The 17,972-nt window shown below is 43.1% G+C and overlaps 1 protein-coding gene across 2 annotated transcripts; it reads left to right on the plus strand.

The window, feature by feature from the left end:
• The first annotated feature begins 767 nt into the window (after positions 1-767).
• LOC139320828 (mothers against decapentaplegic homolog 9-like) lies at positions 768-15,583 on the plus strand. 2 transcript variants are annotated; one of them, XM_070949280.1, is made up of 6 exons: positions 768-1,179; positions 3,266-3,526; positions 4,446-4,577; positions 8,217-8,435; positions 11,293-11,549; positions 15,440-15,583. In XM_070949280.1, the coding sequence occupies exons 1-6, from the start codon at positions 768-770 to the stop codon at positions 15,581-15,583; spliced, it is 1,425 nt and encodes a 474-aa protein (XP_070805381.1). The 2 variants fall into 2 exon arrangements, with proteins under 2 accessions (XP_070805381.1, XP_070805382.1); XM_070949281.1 differs by lacking the exon at positions 4,446-4,577.
• Positions 15,584-17,972: the final 2,389 nt, after the last annotated feature.

Here is a 17,972-nt window from a genome sequence, read left to right on the forward strand (position 1 = left end):
TCACAGAAATGAGTGGAATCTCGCTTGTACTTCCACTGAGGAGGCTGCCAGAGGCTCTACTAACCTGGATATCCTCCCAATGTAGAGGAGGAGGAAGAGGAGGAGTATGCTTTATCAATGAGTCAGTTGATCATATTAAAGAAGGAGCATCAGCCACCATCATTTTGATTTTTTGAAATCTCATTATTATTAGACTTAATATAACCACCTACCACAGTGGACTGAACCTGTTTTGCTGTTTGCAGTTTGAATCTTGCTGGCATTCTGGTAAATATTACGTATCCCCACAAAGTCTCATATCTAACGTGCAGAGAATGGTAATTGCTTCCAAAATATGAAAATAATATTAATAGAAAGTTCTGCTAGGCATTTTTAATTCATCATTTCCTGGATAAGAAATATCAGAAAAAAGGATTCTTCCAACTTTATTGATAAGTATTTCCTAGATTTTTAAAAAAATGTATTTTGTGAGAAAATACAGAGTTATAATTATTGTAATTTATATAACGGACACATATGTAATGTTTTGCAGCAACTGCCATCTTACTCTTGGTGATTGAAAATCTATGATACTGCTTAAAAATTGAGGTGACCAACTCAAAAGAGAAATATGACACTAATTTCCCTCTGTTGTAGAACTTGTCTCTACTTCAAGACACTTAGACGTATCCAGCAAAATCCCATCTGATTTTGAAGGAGCAACTCCTAGAAGTACTGAAGTTCTTCATTGAAGAAGAAATTGGACCACTGAAGATCTACTAGTCCTCATGCATTCCAACAGCTGTTTTACCTCTCTGTTCTCCTTTACTGGCCCTGCTGTGAAGAGGCTGTTGGGCTGGAAGCAAGGAGACGAGGAGGAAAAGTGGGCTGAAATGGCAGTGGATTCTTTGGTGAAGAAGCTGATGAAGAAAAGGGGTGCCTTGCAGGAACTGGAGAGAGCCCTCAGCTGTCCTGGGCAGCCCAGCAAGTGTGTGACCATCCCCCACTCTTTGGACGGAAGGATGCAAGTCTTCCACCGCAAAGGATACCCACATGTCATCTACTGCCGAGTCTGGCGCTGGCCCGACCTGCAGTCTCAGCATGAATTGAAACCTCTAGTCTGCTGTGAATTCCCCTTTGGTTCTAAGCAAAAGGACGTCTGCATCAACCCTTACCATTATCAAAGGGTGGAAGCCCCAGGTGATTCAGCCAGCTGCATGTTTAGGAAAGGACAGCCCTGTCCTGGTTGCATATCTGCAAAAAAGGGAGCCACACAGAAGTTTTGATTGGAAGAAAGAGATCAAAGATCCAACAGGCAAACTTTTAGTTAGGGTTAGGTCACCAAGACCCAGAGAAGAAAAGATGGGAGGGATTCAGACGCTATTCTTATTAATAGGAATGAGCATGTCTTGACAACAGGCATACAAAGGGTTGCAATTCCCTCCTGGGACCAGTTCATTGTTACTGCAAGTGCATCGGCAATGTGCTGGCAATAACTCACCCCCCACAATAGCCCCAGGTTAGATTGTCTTTCTCTCCTGTTTGACTGCTGTGATTTGATCTTTTGTAGGCTATTTATTTTATGTACCGTGTTTCCCCGAAAATAAGACCTTGTCTTATATTTTTTTTGAACCCTGAAATAAACGCTTGGCCTTATTGCCATGCGCTCAAAAGCCCGATTGGGCTTATTATCGGGATGTCTTATTTGGGGGGAAACAGAGTATCTGTTTATGTCTATCTATCTATCTACCTATCATCTATCTATCTATCTATCTATCTATCTATCTATCTATCTATCTATCTACTGTGTTTCCCCCAAAATAAGACCCTGTCTTATATTTTTTTGAACCTGAAATAAGCGCTTGGCCTTATTGCCCTGCACTCAAAAGCCCGATTGGGCTGATTATCGGGATGTCTTATTTGGGGGGAAACAGGGTAGCTGTTTATATTTCATGAGAGTGAGTTTTCAGTATCGTGGATGAAATGGTAGAAATACTGTAGCAATAATAAGTGATATATTGATATTAAAATTAGTGTCCCCTTAGACAATGGATTTTTTACATTTAATCAGATAATTTTGCGAAGTATCTTTTTTTATAGCTGAAGGTGAATTTTAATGATACAAACAAGAATTTGTTCAACAAATTGTTCAACTGCAGCTTAGTCTTAAGTGAATTCTACAATCACCTGCTTATTTGATCATGTAAATTGGCCTGCTGTGTGCCAGGTATGAAAATAAAAAACAAAAAGTTGTGGGCTTTTAAAAACCCATTATGATGCCACACTCTGATCATTGGGAACTAGCAAAGCAGATACTGAAAATCTTGTAATTGTGTGCCCTTGGTTGGTGCCTCTTCCTGTGTTTTGTGCTTGTCGAAGGTGCTGAAATAGTAAAGTCCCTTTCGCTCCCTTCTTGGGATGCACTGAATGTTATGCAGGAAAGATACAATTGAAATCACCAACAGAGAACTCTAGATTAGTTTAGATAAATGATAGATAGATAGATAGATAGATAGATAGATAGATAGATAGATAGATAGATAGACAGATCAAATTTATATTTGCTGATAGAAAGGGAGACTAGTATAGATCTATTTCAAGCTATTTAGCTCTCATCAGCTAGCCATACCCTTACTCGGATTCAAACTTGGGCTGCCTGCATATTAGGCAGTTGTATTAACCTCTGAGCCGCAAGTTCTCCTCCCTTTATCAGCTTGAGTCAGGGAAGAGATTTAAGTGTTTTTCTATCGAAGCACCTGGCATACTGCTTCCTTTATATATACCTGCCTGCCTATTATCTATCTGTCCATTCATCCATCTATCATCTGTCATTGTTAGCGATCATGTTTCTATCTATCTATCTATCTATCTATCTATCTATCTATCTATCTATCTCACCTATTTATCATCTGTCATATATCAGTAATTTTTACCTTTCTATCATCTATCAGCCTTTTAAAAGGCTCTAACGATCAGGCAACTCAGCTGGGATCGTCAGAGCCTTTCCAAAGCATTTTTTTTACAACCTCTTCGGCCAAAGAGGTTTTAGAAAAAATGCTCTTAAAAGTAAAAAAAAAAAAAAAGCCTTTGATGATTGCATGGCTCAGCTGGGCATGGGGGGGGGGCAGGGATTTTTGCTGCCGGTTCTCCGAACCACCCGCCGCCATCGCTACTGGATCAGGCAATCCAGTCCGAACCAGAAGCATTTCACCCCTGGTCTATATCTAATCTATTTGTATGCCTGACAACAAAGAGTTTCTTTCTACTTTCAAAACTTCTGTTGTAGTGTTGCCTCCAGTATTGGTTCCAAGACAGAGTGAATTCAACTCACAGTTCAGCCTCCTTACCCCATTCCAAAATGTGTCTCTTGAGAGTGAGCAACAGATGTCCAACAGTGCAACTCATCCTGATCCTCATCCTGCAAAGCAGCCTCCCTGCACCCCTTTCCCAGCATCTCACAATATGCACACTGCATCAACAAGCAGCATGGGCTACTCAGTGACCCCAGGAAGTGCAGCTGCCCCAGAAAGGCCTTCTGAGCTCACAGGTATGCAAAACAGTTCCTGAACACTCAGTGGGACTGAATCAATTGCAACCTCTCTTTAGAAAATGCAGAATTTGGCACCATTAAACTGCAAGAACCAACCTAATGAGCTGTGGTGGCACAGTGGTTAGAATGCAGTATTGCAGCCTACTTCTGCTGATTGTCAGCTGCCTGTAATTTGGCGATTTGAATCTCACCAGGCTCAAGGTTGACTTGGACTTCCATTCTTCCAAGGTTGGTAAAATGAGGACCCAGATTGTTGGGGGCAAGATGCTGACACTCTAAATCATTTAGGATTATAAAGCACTGTGAAGCGGTATATAAGTCTAAGTGCTATTGCTATTCAGTGCTACCTACAAATTCATGCAATTCTGTTGTAGCACTTTTGTGAATTTGGATTGGAGAATGGCATATTATTTATTTATTTATTTATTTTACAGTTTTTTAATAGCTCAATCAGCTCTGAAGCTTCTGGACAGGTTGCAACACAGCATTATAAAAGCAACAATAGCAAAAAGGAATAATTGATGAAAGTCTTAAACCAGAGCAAGCAGATAGATTCAGTTCTCATGAGCACAGAAGCGCTGATTGACTGAGCCACTTGCTCAGCCCAGTCTAACTCTCAGGATTATTTTTGTGGTACGAAAAAATAGTATGTGTGCTTTCCTGAGCTCTTGTCAAAATCGGGGTATACATTAAGTTGATTTATTCATACAATCAAGGGAAGCATTTAATACAATGCTGTTCTTGGAAATTAAAAAAAAAACAATAGAGAATCTGGCCTCCGAGCTTTGTATGCATGGCAAGACATTGGCAAGCATCTGACTGAATGCAATCAATTTGCTTAGTAAATATCTATGGTCTCTGAGGTCATTTCTTTTTATTTATGTAGGCTGGTCATGAAATAGCTTTCTCTTTTCAGCTGCCACATCTCTTCTGCCTTCTAATGCCAAAGAGATGCCACAAAAGCCAAACAAATGCCCTGCACAGGAAGTCCCAGGCAGTTCATCAACAACACCATTGCCCAGTGGAGGGAGAGCTGGAGAACCTGGAGGTATGTCAAGACTTGTGCTTTTCCCCTAGAGCAGGGGTCTGCAATCTTAAACATTCAAAGAGCCATCTGGACCTGTTTCCCACAGAAAAGAAAACACCGGGAGCCAATAATTTAACAACTGGTGTGCCTGGGTGGGCATGGCCAACTCAATATCACTCAGTCCCACCCAGTTACATAACCCACCCAGCCACGCCTACCCAACCGGTCATTAGGGCAGAGAACCAGTTGTTAAATTATTGGCCCCGCCTGGCCCCGCCTCACCCCTCCCCTCCCAGCCACCTCTTGCAACACCCGGCCTCGGGTGTGTTGTTGTTCTGCCCCAGCTACGGGCCCCAAAGAACGCAGCGCACACAAAGTCTGTACAAACCTTAGTTTATTTATTTATTTATTTATTTATTTATTTATTTATTGCGATTTATATGCCGCCTTTCTCCCTAGGGACTCAAGGCGGCTTACAAAATGACAACTTCAATACAAATCACAATACAATACCAAATTAAAATCAATAACCCAATTAAAAAACGATTTAAAATTATACCAGTGTACCCCCAAACGGATCAGTTTAATTGGCGGAAGAGCCACGTCTTCAGCTCGCGACGGAAGGAAAGAAGGTCGGGGGCTGTCCTGAGCTCAGTGGGCAATCCATTCCAGAGGGTCGGGGCTCCCACAGAGAACGCCCTCCCCCTGGGGTCGTCAGCCGACATTGTTTGGCCAACGGCACCCTGAGGAGGCTGACTCTGTGAGAGCGCACAGGACGATGGGAGAACGGCTGGAGATGGTCCTGCAAGTACCCCGGGCCTAAGCCATGAAGGGCTTTATAGGTGAGCACCAGCACCTTGAAACGTATCCGGAGTGCCACCGGTAGCCAGTGCAGCTCACGCAGGAGAGGTGTTACACGGGAGTATCTAGACGCCCCCGTAACTACCCGCGCGGCTGCATTTTGGACTAGCTGAAGCCTCCAGACACATCCCAAGGGCAGCCCCATGTATAGGGTGTTACAATAGTCCAACCTAGAGGTAACAAGGGCGTGAGTGACCGTGGCAAGGGCATCCCGGTCTAGGAACGGGCGCAACTGGCGCACAAGACGGACCTGTGCGAAGGCCCCCCTGGTTACGGCCGTCAGATGGTCATCTAAAGACAGCCGAGAATCCAGGAGGACACCCAAGTTGCGGACCCTGTCGGAGTTTACTAAATTAAACAGTTTTTTTTCCAAACAAAGGCTGTTAATTAACTTTCTTAACAGCCTACAAGAATCCAAAGAATAAATAATCTTAATCTTACTATGGTTGGCAGAAAGCCCAGAAGCAATTTGCAGAGAACTAAGATCAAGGCACAAAGGAGAGTGAACGAAGTTGTTCCCTGCAAATTGCTTCAGTCGGCGTTCCTCCTTAAATAGGCTAAGGGAGTGGCCAATTAGCCCCAAGACTTGCTTTTGAGGAGACCTCCTCCTGAGGAGCCACTCCTGCCTTTTGGCAGCTCTGCGCGCCCGTGCATTGAGAAGAGGATCCTCCTCTTCATCCTCTTCACTTAAGGGAGCTTCTGGAGGTTCTGAAGGCCCTGGCTGAATCCTTGCCTCTGGCACCACATCTTCTCCAGCCTCATTGTCCGATTTGAGTGCCAGCTGCATAGGCTGCTGGCGCAGCACCACACTAGCCTCCTCGCTGTCCGAATCAGCCACCAGCCGCACAGGCCACATACGAGCCACAACAGTTGTTCATCTTTTCTTTCTCTCACTTTCTCTGTCTCTGTCTCTCTTTCTGCCTGTCTCTATGTCTCTCTTTCTCTGTCTCTCTCTCTCTCTCTCTCTGAGAGCAATGGGCAGGCCAAGGAGGCAGCAGTGGCAGTGGCCACTTCTCTCCGCAGCAGAGGGATAAAAGAACTACATGCGGCTCTGGAGTCGCGGATTGCCGACCCTTGCCCTAGGTAAAGATCTGCTGAATGGTTGGATTTTCCTCCAAAGGGCTCTTAGCCAAAATAGTTCTACTTAATAGACTGAAACCAGAATAGGCTTAACTTGGTTTGATTATTGCTAGTGTTGTTGAAGATAGTGGCTTCATTTGATAACAAGAAAGCCCATCATTTAATTATGCCTCATAGAAAAAAAAACATCTGCCATTCATTCCTGAGTATGACCTAGAGTTTCTAGTCTTGTGAAAGGAAGAACATTTTGCTACTTACGGTTTTATATAAATCATGTTTTCCTGTTGCTTGCCTTATTTTACACTAAAAGGCTCATAGTTCATTGTTTCCAGTGCTGTTCCAAGTTCAGAAAAGCCCTTTGAGATGAGAACAGAACAGTGTACATATTCCCTATTTAGTCACATCCTAGATTGAAATAGGAACATTATAGGATGAGGAAGGAGTATTAGATAGGTTCACTGCCTTGAGTTACTTATAAAAGTAGGATAAAAGTAAATAAAGTAATAAAAATATACTTAATTGCTATGATGAAATTCACTTTTTGAAAGTAACACACTCAGTTACTGTATTTTTTCGGTGTATAAGACGCACTCCCCCCCCCCCCCCGCAAAAGTGGGTGGAAATGTCTCTGCGTCTTATACAGCGAATGTTGCCAAAGCCCCCACCCTTCAGCCTCTGCCTCTCAGCAATTTGCCTCCTTGCAGCAAACAGCAAACAGCCTGGTCAGCTTCAGCACAGCCTGATTTAGCACGAGCAGCTGATTAGTGTTTGGATCTGCCCCCCGGAATTCCTCCGATCAGTTGTTCCAGGCTGCAGTGATAGCCGCCTCCCCGTGCCCCATTTTTGGCCTCTGTGCATCCTGTTTTCGGCCTGTTTGGCGATGGGCGGTGACAGCAGCTATGGGCGGTGGCGATCCCCACAGCCTGGAACAGCTGATAGGCAGTATTCCGGGAGGCAGATCCAACTGCCAATCAGCTGCTCATGCTAAATCAGGCTGTGCTGAAGCTGACCAGGCTGTTTGCTGTTTGCTGCAAGGAGGCAAATTGCTGGGAGGCAGAGGCAGATTTTTTTTCTTGTTTTCCTCCCCAAAAGCTAGGTGCATCTTATAGTCTGGAGCATCTTATAGTCTGAAAAATACAGTAACTATACTAATAGACACAACACACTAAATTTTATTGCATTTTCATCATCCTTTCTATTAGTTCTCAACTTACCACCATTCATTTAACAACTGAAAAAAATGATTTATGACTGGTCCCTGCACCTATGACCATTGCAGCATCCCCATGGTCACTTGATCAGAATTTGGGCACTTGGCTACCAGCATGTATCTATGACAGTTACACTATCCCGTGGTCACAAGATCACCATTTGCAACTTTCCTAGAGGGCTTCTGACAAAATCAATAAGGGAAGCCAGATTTGCTTAACAACTGAATGATTCACTAAACAACTTCAGTGATTTGCTTAACAACTGGGTGGCGAGGGAGAGTATAAATCTTGAGGCAGGTGTGACTCATTAATGACCAGCAATGAGCTTAGCAATGAAACTTTCAGTCCCAATTGTGCTCATAAATCAAGGACTACCTGTATATCTCTTTTCTATTCTGGCAATGCCAGCTCTTTAAATGTGTATGTGAAAAGAGTATTTGAATATTAAACAAATCACATTGGTATTATTGCGTTTCTATCTACATACACCTATGAAACCTTCTTCCAGATGTCCAACCTGTGAGCTATGAGGAACCAGATCAGTGGTGCTCAATTGCCTATTACGAACTCAATAAAAGAGTAGGAGAGACTTTTCAGGCCTTTTCTCGAAGTATACTAATAGATGGCTTTACAGATCCTTCAGACAAGGACCGCTTCTGCCTTGGATTGCTCTCTAATGTTAACAGGAATTCTTCCATAGAAAACACCCGAAACCACATCGGAAAAGGTAATTGCAAAGAAGCACTGCTGGGAAATGGCTCAGTTCAAAACTTGACCTGGAAAATCCTGGAAAAGATAATCAAGCAGTGGATTTATGAACATCTAGAAAGGAATAAGGTGATGACTAGAAGCCAGCATATGGTTATTAAAACCAGATCATGCCAAACAAACCTTATGGCCGCCTTTGATAAAGTGATTGAATTAATGCATCAAGGAAATGCTGTGCATATAGTATACTTGGATTTTAGTAAGGCATTTGACAAAGTAGACCACAGCCTATTTCTCGGTAAGACAGAACAATGTGGGATAGACAGTACCACCATCAGATGGATTCACAGCTGGCTGACCAAATGCATTAACATGTAGTCCTCACTGGAACTATATATGGAAGGAAACATGCAGTGGGGTACCTCAATGTTCTGTCTTAGGCCTAGTGCTCTTTAACATCTTCATAAATGATCTAGACAATGGGATAAAAGGGGAACTTATCAGGTTTACAGATGACACCAAGCTTGGGGAGGGGAGGGGGAATTGCCAACACTTTGGAAGATAGACTCAAGATTCAGAAGAATCTTGACTTGAGCATTTGGCTCTATCCAACAAGGTCAGTTTAGTGGTGAGAAAAATAAGGTCAGGAAAAACCAAATGCACAGGCATAGAATAGTGGTACCTGGCTCACAGTAGTAATTGAGAAAAAGATACATGGACCACTACTTAAGTATGTGCCAGCAGTGTCTGCAGCTACCAAAAAGCTGATGCAGTCCTTGGTTGCATCAAGAGGGATAGCATTGAGATCATATCAAGTGATTGTAATGTTTTATACTGCACTGGTGAGATCACACTTGGAATACTGTGTCTGATTCTGGTCACCACGATATAAAAAAAATGCTGAGACTCTAGAAAGAATGCAAGAAGAGCAACAAAAATGATAAGGGGCCTGGAGGCTAAGAGAGCTAGGCATTTTTAGCCTAACCAAGAGAAGGCTTAAGGGAGACATGATGGCAGTCCTCCAATACTTGAAGGGCTGTCCCAGGGAAAAGGGCATCCATTTATTCTCCAAAACACCTGAGGATAGGACAAGAAGCAATGGATGGAAACTTGTCAGTTGAAGATTTGACCTGGAATTAAGGAGAAATTTCCTGATAGAACAGTTAGCCAATGGACAGCTTGCCTCCCGGAGTTGTGGATGCTCCATCACTGGGGGTTTTCAAGAAAAGATTGGACAGCCAGGATGGTATAAGGTCTCCTGTCTTGGACAGGGAGTTGGGTTACAAGACCTCCAAGGTTATTCCCAGCCCTATGATTCAGAAACCCTGTTCCTAAACCCTGTTCATGATTTAGGAAGTCTGTTCCCAAAATGTAAACATTATTATTTGTTAATTTTTATTTTTTAAGTTATTATAAGAATGAATGCACGGCATTTCTATTTGACAACATAAAATATGAAATATAAGAGAAAGTCAATATAATTTTAAAATTTATTGTTCATTCATGTTATATTCACTTTATGACCCTGATGCCTTAAATGAAAATTTCTGTCCCAATTTGGTCACAAGATTATCTATACAGTAATTTTCTGAGTAACAACATATATATGGTTTAATATTGTCTTGTTATAGAACTATTATTATTTTGCCCACTTTAGTATACAACCTGAAAATATCCTGGTGGTTTTGTGCCAAACACAAGCGAGGTCTGATCCTGCTTCAAGAGTGGATTAACCAAGCTGCTGCCAGCTGTGGTAGATCCACATGTGGAAAGTTTAAGGGAGGCACAAATCTTTAGCAAAATCCCTGGCTGGACTCTGAAAACTTCACTGTTAATACAGATAGCAATAGAATGAGAGAGATAGATTAGGCTAGAGGTAGAACCAATCGTACATCCGATAGGCCTCTTTCCTGGCACTCCATCTCACATGCCAGCCCGAGTCTAAGTGTGGTATCTGTTCAGGGAGAGCATCCTCAATGGCTTACAAAAAGCGTTCCTTTGGGCTGCAAGAAAATCAGTGAAATTGTGACTGGCTTGGCTTTTTATGAAGGACCTCACAATATTAGCAATATTTCTAATAGATTGATGTACATGGAAGAAAAGGTGGGATGTCTGAGCAGGAGAGAAACTATGATTGCCACCCTTGGGGCAGGGACAGAAGAGTGAAGGTGGTCTGGCCAGCAAAGTCTTAACCCCCCCCCCCAAATGTTGAGCAAGCCCAGAGTTGACAAGAGTTTGCCCAGATAAAAATGGACTCCATGTCAGAAGTATGGAAGCTAAATGGAGCGTTTTGCTCTCCATAAAAGTGACCAACTTGGTCAGTTAGAACAGAAAATCAAGTAGTTACAGAAGAAACAAAGCTGGATCTGAGGTTTTTGCACCCAAAGCATACAGTTAACATCCCCTTGTTCCCACCTTTCCCCATGATTATCTAGTGTCCAATTAGGTGCTAACAAATTGTTTGGGTAACAATCCCTGTCTTTGTGGGCTGGATGGTTCTGCATTCCTTAGTGCGACCTTAGAACGGCCGGTGGCTATCGGGACAGTCCAATGCTTAGTTTTGATTCTTCTCATGCTAACCCCCCTTAATCTCACCCTTCAGCTCTCCCTCCCCGTTAAGCACGGCAGTCTGAAAGCAGGCAATGCAGAGCGTAGCAGGATGGCAGTCCTGGCAGGAATCCTGAAAAGACTGCCACACAGCAAAAATGGTGTCTTTAACATTGGGACTGCCAGGTCTGCTTGTCTTGCCAACTGATTCTGTCCATCACGCAACAACACCCCAATCTTAGTGTATCATGAAGTAGTTTAGAACAGGAGTCTTTCTGCTTCGATCTGTGTTGGATGACATCCTTCTTGGTCCCTCTTCTCTCCTGAAGGTGTCCACCTGTATTATGTAGGAGGAGAGGTTTTCGTTGAGTGTTTGAGCGACTGCAGCATTTTTGTCCAGAGCTCGAATGCCAACCATGAGCACGGCTTCCACCCAAGTACCGTCTGCAAAATCCCCAGTGGATACAACCTGAAGATTTTCAACAACATGCTCTTTGCACAGCTGCTTTCCCAGTCAGTTAACCACGGTTTCGAGGGAGTCTCTGAGCTCACCAAGATGTGCTTTATCCAGATGAGCTTTGTTAAAGTAAGAACTTCCTTTGTCTTGGATTATAAAGCTGAAAAAGTGGGACTGGCCTCTTTCTTACAAGGACATTTTAAAAGGATGAGATGTGCTAAGTTTTGTATCTTCATATTTCACTATAAACAAGAAGTGAAAAATGATCACAACTCTGTGAAATTTATGGCACTGTCTTACCACTAGTGACTCCAATTACAAGTGATCTCTAACAAGAGGGAATAAAAATTTCTTTAAATTTATGTCCAAGATGAACCATACATGACCTGGAGGACCTGGGCTGCTCCTCTGGCTGCCCTTCCAGTTCCAGTAATGGCAATTTTCAGCTGGGCTTTCATTGGTCTTGTTGGCCACAGAATATATGTTTTACCTTTCCCAAGAGCACTCTTCCAACTCCTTTAGTTATGATTGTGCTTTATTTCTATATTATCTATTATTATCTATTATTTCTTCAAGATGGTGTGCAAAATTAGAACAGCCCTAAGTCTAAGATCCATATCCATGCTCCTTGAAATTTTTGGGACTCTCAGAACTAGCCCTGAGCTAAAACCATTTCTAAACGCTGCAGTCCTGCACCTCCTTTCTTGGGAGTGAGTGAGACCCTCTAAGCTCAGATAAATTTTCTCCAAATAGTCAAGGTTGGGAATCAGAGGTGGGTTTCAGCAGGTTCTGACCAGTTCTGGAGAATCGGTAGCGGAAATTTTGAGTAGTTCGGAGAACCGGTAAATACCACCTCTGACTGGTCACACCCTCATCTATTCTCTGCCTCCCGAGTCCCAGCTGATCGGGAGGAAATGGGGATTTTGCAGTATCCTTCCCCTGCCACGCCCACCAAGCCATGCCACGCCCACCAAGCCACGCCCACAGAACCAGTAGTAAACAATTTTGACTCCCACCACTGTTGGGAATGCTGCTGATGGTTTCATTGCTGTTATAAATGATTATATTCTTTTGGCTGATAGGATTTTGTGTGCTTGTATGTGTTTATGTAAATTCAGCATTTTAATTCTGAAAGAGCTGCACTCTCTCTTTTGAGTGATGTTTTCCATTCTGGCTCATATTTTAAAGATGAGGTGAGCAGAACAGGTGGCTTTTATTAGACAGCCTATAGAGAAGCCCTTTGGGGATGTAGTCCCTCATATTCACATGGCTCTAGAGGCCTTTTTCAAATAGGCAATGGATGCATCCTCAACTGAGAGGAACTTCTTGGTTGCTGTCACTATGGTGTCTGCAAAAGATTTGGGTTTTGCAGCTCAGAATATCCCAGCACATTGGCATTTTACTACGCTAGTCACCCCTCTAGGCATTTGCAATCTAGAAAGTCTGGATCAAGTCATGAAAAGTTTGCCCATGCCTCACATTTGGGGAAGACTATTTTATTACCCTCTTATGCTGCTAATGACAATAGGAAAGCACCTATTGGGGGATAATGAATCAATGGGGCCTTTTCTATGGTATACATTGGAACTGCAGAAAAGGGATTTTTTTTGAGAAAAAGGTAGCCACGATATAGTATTAGTCTCTCATATAAGACGTGTAGCTTTCATAATTGTCTGGAGACCAAATTTGCTGGTACTGCAGTGCACTTCTTTGGACACACACACTGGGAAGAGATAGGCTTTCCGCTATAGGGTGACTTCTGCATCAAGGAAGACCAGCACAGCCTCTCCAGCAAAGGTGGGATCTGGGCCTTTCTATACCTGTTCTTCTGCTTTTTGGTCCCCAAGGGCTTTTCATAGAACTTAGAACCATAGGGATGGAAGGGATCTTGGAGGTCTTCTTCCCAGGCCTAGTTAACCAAGGGTTTGCTCAGCACTGTTTTGAAAAACATGATTCCTCTTCCTCCTCCATCAAGAAATAAGTAGCCTTCATGGCTGCCCTCACTGTCAGAGTCATCCAACAGACAGGGTGATTATTTATTTAATTTAACTTATTTGTCAAGAACGTATTAGGTAATATATATAAGTATAAACATGGATTGGATACATAAAATAGATACAAATAGAGGAAACATTAGGACGGATAGTAGGTACATTGGTGCTCTTATGCATGCCTCTTACAGACCTCTTAGGAATGGGGTGAGGTCAACAGTAGACAGTCTAAGGTTAAAGTTATGGGGTGGTTGAGGATATAACCACAGAGTCAGGTAGAGCATTCCAGGCATTACCACTCTGTTGCTGAAGTCGTATTTTCTGCAATTGAGTTTGGAGCGGTTTACCTCGAGTTCGTATCTATTATTTGCTTGTGTATTGTTGTGGTTGAAGCTGAAGTAGTCATTGACAGGTAGGACATTGTAGCAGATAATTTTATGAGCTACGCTTAGGTCATACCAAAGACAGTGTAGTTCTAAGTTTTCTAGGCCCAGAATTTCAAATCTGGTGGCATAAGGTATTTTGTTGTGAGCAGAGGAGTGGAGGACTCTTCTTGTGAAATATTTCTGGACACGTTTGATTGTATTAATGTCCGATATGCAGTGCGGGTTCCAGACAGATGAGCTGTATTCGAGAATTGGTCTAGCAAATGTTTTGTATGCTTTGGTTAATAGTGTGATATTACCGGAGAAGCTACGCAAGATTAGGTTTACAACTCTTAATGCCCTTTTTGGCAATGTTGTTACAGTGGACTTTGGCACTTAGTTCATTAGATATGAGTACTCCAAGGTACTCTATTCTCACTTGTTTGGTGAGAACAGAAGCATGCATCCTGGGAGCAGTCCTTGCATAGCATGCATAGGCCACACTCTGAAAGAGGCAGAACCAGAATAACCAATAAACAAGGCTGGCACAACACTTAAAATTAGATTGGGTTGCAGAGTCAGTTGGAATCGGATGGCATCAAAAGCAACTTAATAACTAATTAGTCAATATTATGATGATTAAGAACAAGGCATATAAAAATAAATAAATAAATAAGGCAAAGCAGTCAAACTGTCAGGCGCTAAAGACCAAGCCCATATGTGAAGGTTCAGTTAAACTGTTTATTGTTAAAAGCCTATTCAGAGGAATCTTTTCAACTAATGGTCAGCACCTAGTTAGAGCTAGATAAGAGTCAAAGGCAATCAAGGGGCAGGTTGGACGTACTTCACTACATAGCTACCCAGGAATCCTAGGCTGATCCCTCTTTTCATTCTGCCCTCAGGTTCTGCTACCTCTTCTCCTATCTCTCTCTGTTTTAACTTTGAAGGGGAAGTTTATTCTGAACTTGATTTCTGGAAGGAGATGGCAGATCTGCTTAAAATTCCACAAAGGCTTCTGTGCTGTGATTACAACACTCACTCTCTTCAGATTCAGGTTTAACTTTGAAAATATAACCAAGGATTCAATCATGAGAGACTACCCTGTTTCCCCCCAAATAAGATATCCCGATAATAAGCCCAATTGGGCTTTTGAGTGCATGGCAATAAGGCCAAGTGCTTATTTCAGGGTTCAAAAAAATATAAGACAGGGTCTTATTTTTGGGGAAACACGGTATATAATAGACTTCACTTACATAATCATTACATCTTCAAAAAGTGGCATAATTTAAACAACAGCATTGTGTGGATTTGTGTAGGAAAAGAATGAATGGTAATTAAGCCTACCCCAGAGGGAGAGGAAAAACCATTCAATGAACTGAAAGTCTGGCAGAAGTAACTCCGTATTAGACTCAGCTTCCTTAATTCTTCCTTGCTGATGAATGCTGTATGAGTTGAAGTAATACTAATGCAATTCGCATTAGTCCACATATTTTTATTAGATGTGTCCTAACCCTATCCACAATTGTATGACTTCTCAGTACTTCAAAATGCAAAGGAAAGGTAATGGGTGTATTTGACTAAAATCATGAAAGTGTCTTCTTGAATAGAATGAAGAATGCAGCCACAATTGTCTCATCCTTTGCCATTTGTTGGTCTCCTGTAGGGCTGGGGAGCAGGATACCATCGCCAGGCAATCACCAGCACCCCGTGTTGGGTGGAGATCCATCTTCATGGAGCTTTGATATGGCTGGATAAGGTGCTGAGGGAAATGGGCTCCCCAGAGGCTCCCATCTCTTCCATTTCATAAGAATCGTCTCCAATATCTGGTGGACAAACATGGCTTCAGATATATGTAGGATGTTTCTCTCTCTCTCTCTCTCTCTCTCTCTCTCTCTCTCTCTCTCTCTCTCTCTCTCTCTCTCTCTCCCTCCCTCCCTCCCTCCCTCCCTCCCTCCCTCCCCACTTTTATCTGATAGTTAATGTTTTTCATGCTGTTTTAATATTTAAGATAGTAGTCTGTTATGTTCTATTGATGACTTTACTCCTCCCGCTTATCCTAATTATTGATAATCATAATGAATGAGGGTAATTGTCAACTGCAATGATCCTGAGTGGAAGGTAATTAATATATTGTTAATATATTCTATCCTTCGCTTGTTTATAATAATAAATAACCTCTTAGGTTAATATTAAATGGTTAATTTTTTTCTGTTAAAAATGTATGTCAACTTCATCATTTAAAAAAAAAATGGTAGAGTCCATCTCCAAGTATTTATTAATTTATTTAAAACATTTATATAGCTGCCCATCTTTCAGCAAATTCTTATAAAAACTAGAAAACACAGGCAGTTAAAACATTAAAATAAATCACCGGGAGGGAGGGAGGGGGAGAGAGAGAGAGAGAGAGACAGAGGCACAGAGACAGAAACAGAGACAGAGACCCCGGCAGACAGGGAAAGGAAAAAAAAGAAAAAGAAAACTAAGTTTCTCGTCCGGGCACCGGTCTACCAGCGGATCTGCCTTTAAACAGGCTGCCGGCCTCCTCCCCCACTCCTCCTCCTCTTCCCGTCTCCCCACCCACCCCGAATTGGAGTCCCGCACCCAGCCCTGGTCTACCGCAAAGCTGGCAGGGACCGCGACACCTGGGGCCGCCATCCCGCGGCCGCCACCCCCAACCACCCCCTGCCCTCAGAATGGAGGTAGGCAGGCAGGAGCCCCGCGGCCCCTCCAAGGGAGCCGCCCACACTCCGCTCGTTTGCAACGGACAGACAAAAGCTTGTGTCGAGGGCTGACTTTCAATAGATGGTAGTGAGAGAGCTGCTCTGCTACACACAAAACCCTGACCCAGAATCAGGTTGTCTACGAATGATTTAGCACCGGGTTCCCCGCAAACGTGCGCTTCGCCGTGGGCGAAAGGCAGCCCCCTTCCGGCTGCACTCCACTGAGGCTCCTCGGCGCTGTGGTATCATTACGTTTAGGGGGGATTCTGATTTAGAGGCATTCAATCATAATCCCAGGAATGGTAGCTTTGCCCCATTGGCTCCTCAGCCAAATGCATACACCAAAGGTCTGAACCTGCGGTTCCTCTGAGATACTGAGCAGGATTACTAGCGCAACAACACATCATCAGTAGGGTAGAACTAACCTGTCTCACAACGGTCTAAACTCAGCTCATGTTCCCTATTAGTGGGTGAACAATCCAATGCTTGGTGAATTATGCTTCACAATGATAGGAAGAGCCGACATCGAAGAATAAAAAAGCACACGTCGCTGTGAACGCTTGGCCGCCACAAACCAGTTATCCCTGTGGTAACTTTTCTGACACCTCCTGCTTAAAACCCAAAAAGTCAGAAGGATCGTGAGGCCCTGCTTTTACGGTCTGTATTCGTACTGACCGTACGAATCAAGCAGCTTTTGCCCTTCTGCTCCACGGGAGGTTTCTGTCCTCCCTGAGCTCACTTTGGGACACCTGTGTCACGGTTTGACAGGTGTACCGCCCCAGTCAAACTCCCCACCTGGTGCTGTCCCTGGAGCAGTTTGCGCCTGGCACGCGCCGGGCACTTGTAGCCAGAAGCAAGAGCCCCTCAGGGCTCGCCTCCCTCCCTCACCGGGTAAGTGAAAAAATGATCAGAGTAGTGGGATTTCACCGGCAGCCTGGGCAGGCCTCCCACTTATTCTACACCTCTCATGTCTCTTCACAGGGCCAGACTACAGTCAAGCTCAACAGGGTCTTCTTTCCCCGCTGATTCTGCCAAGCTTGTTCCCTTGGCTGTGGTTTTGCTAGATAGTAGGTAGTGTCATAAAAATATCCCAATAAAGAGGAACACAGACAGATCATAAGCAATAAATCTTACTTTAAGATGCAGAGGTTTATTTCATGAGCAATTTGGAACATGAATAGCCAACATAGCAATGCAATTTTACAACAAAACATACATTATTAAACCATTGCAATGGGGTCCAATGACACATTGCAGATCCTACAAGGACTGTTATTGAGCAAAAGACACCATTCCCATCTCAAGTCACATTTCTTATACCTTCTTTTTTTACTGACATATGCATTCCATGGTTTCACTTCCTTGTTCTTTCTTACATTCTTATTGACCGTCACTCTCTGCAAACACCTGTGTACATTTGAAGCTCTCAGCCATTTGTTACTTTCAGTTCCTCATTTCCCACTTTCTCATTCTTCC

Source organism: Pituophis catenifer, unplaced genomic scaffold, assembly GCF_029215685.1.
Source record: "Pituophis catenifer annectens isolate HBS135680 unplaced genomic scaffold, rPitCat1.0.hap2 SCAF_9, whole genome shotgun sequence".
NCBI lineage: Eukaryota > Metazoa > Chordata > Lepidosauria > Squamata > Colubridae > Pituophis > Pituophis catenifer.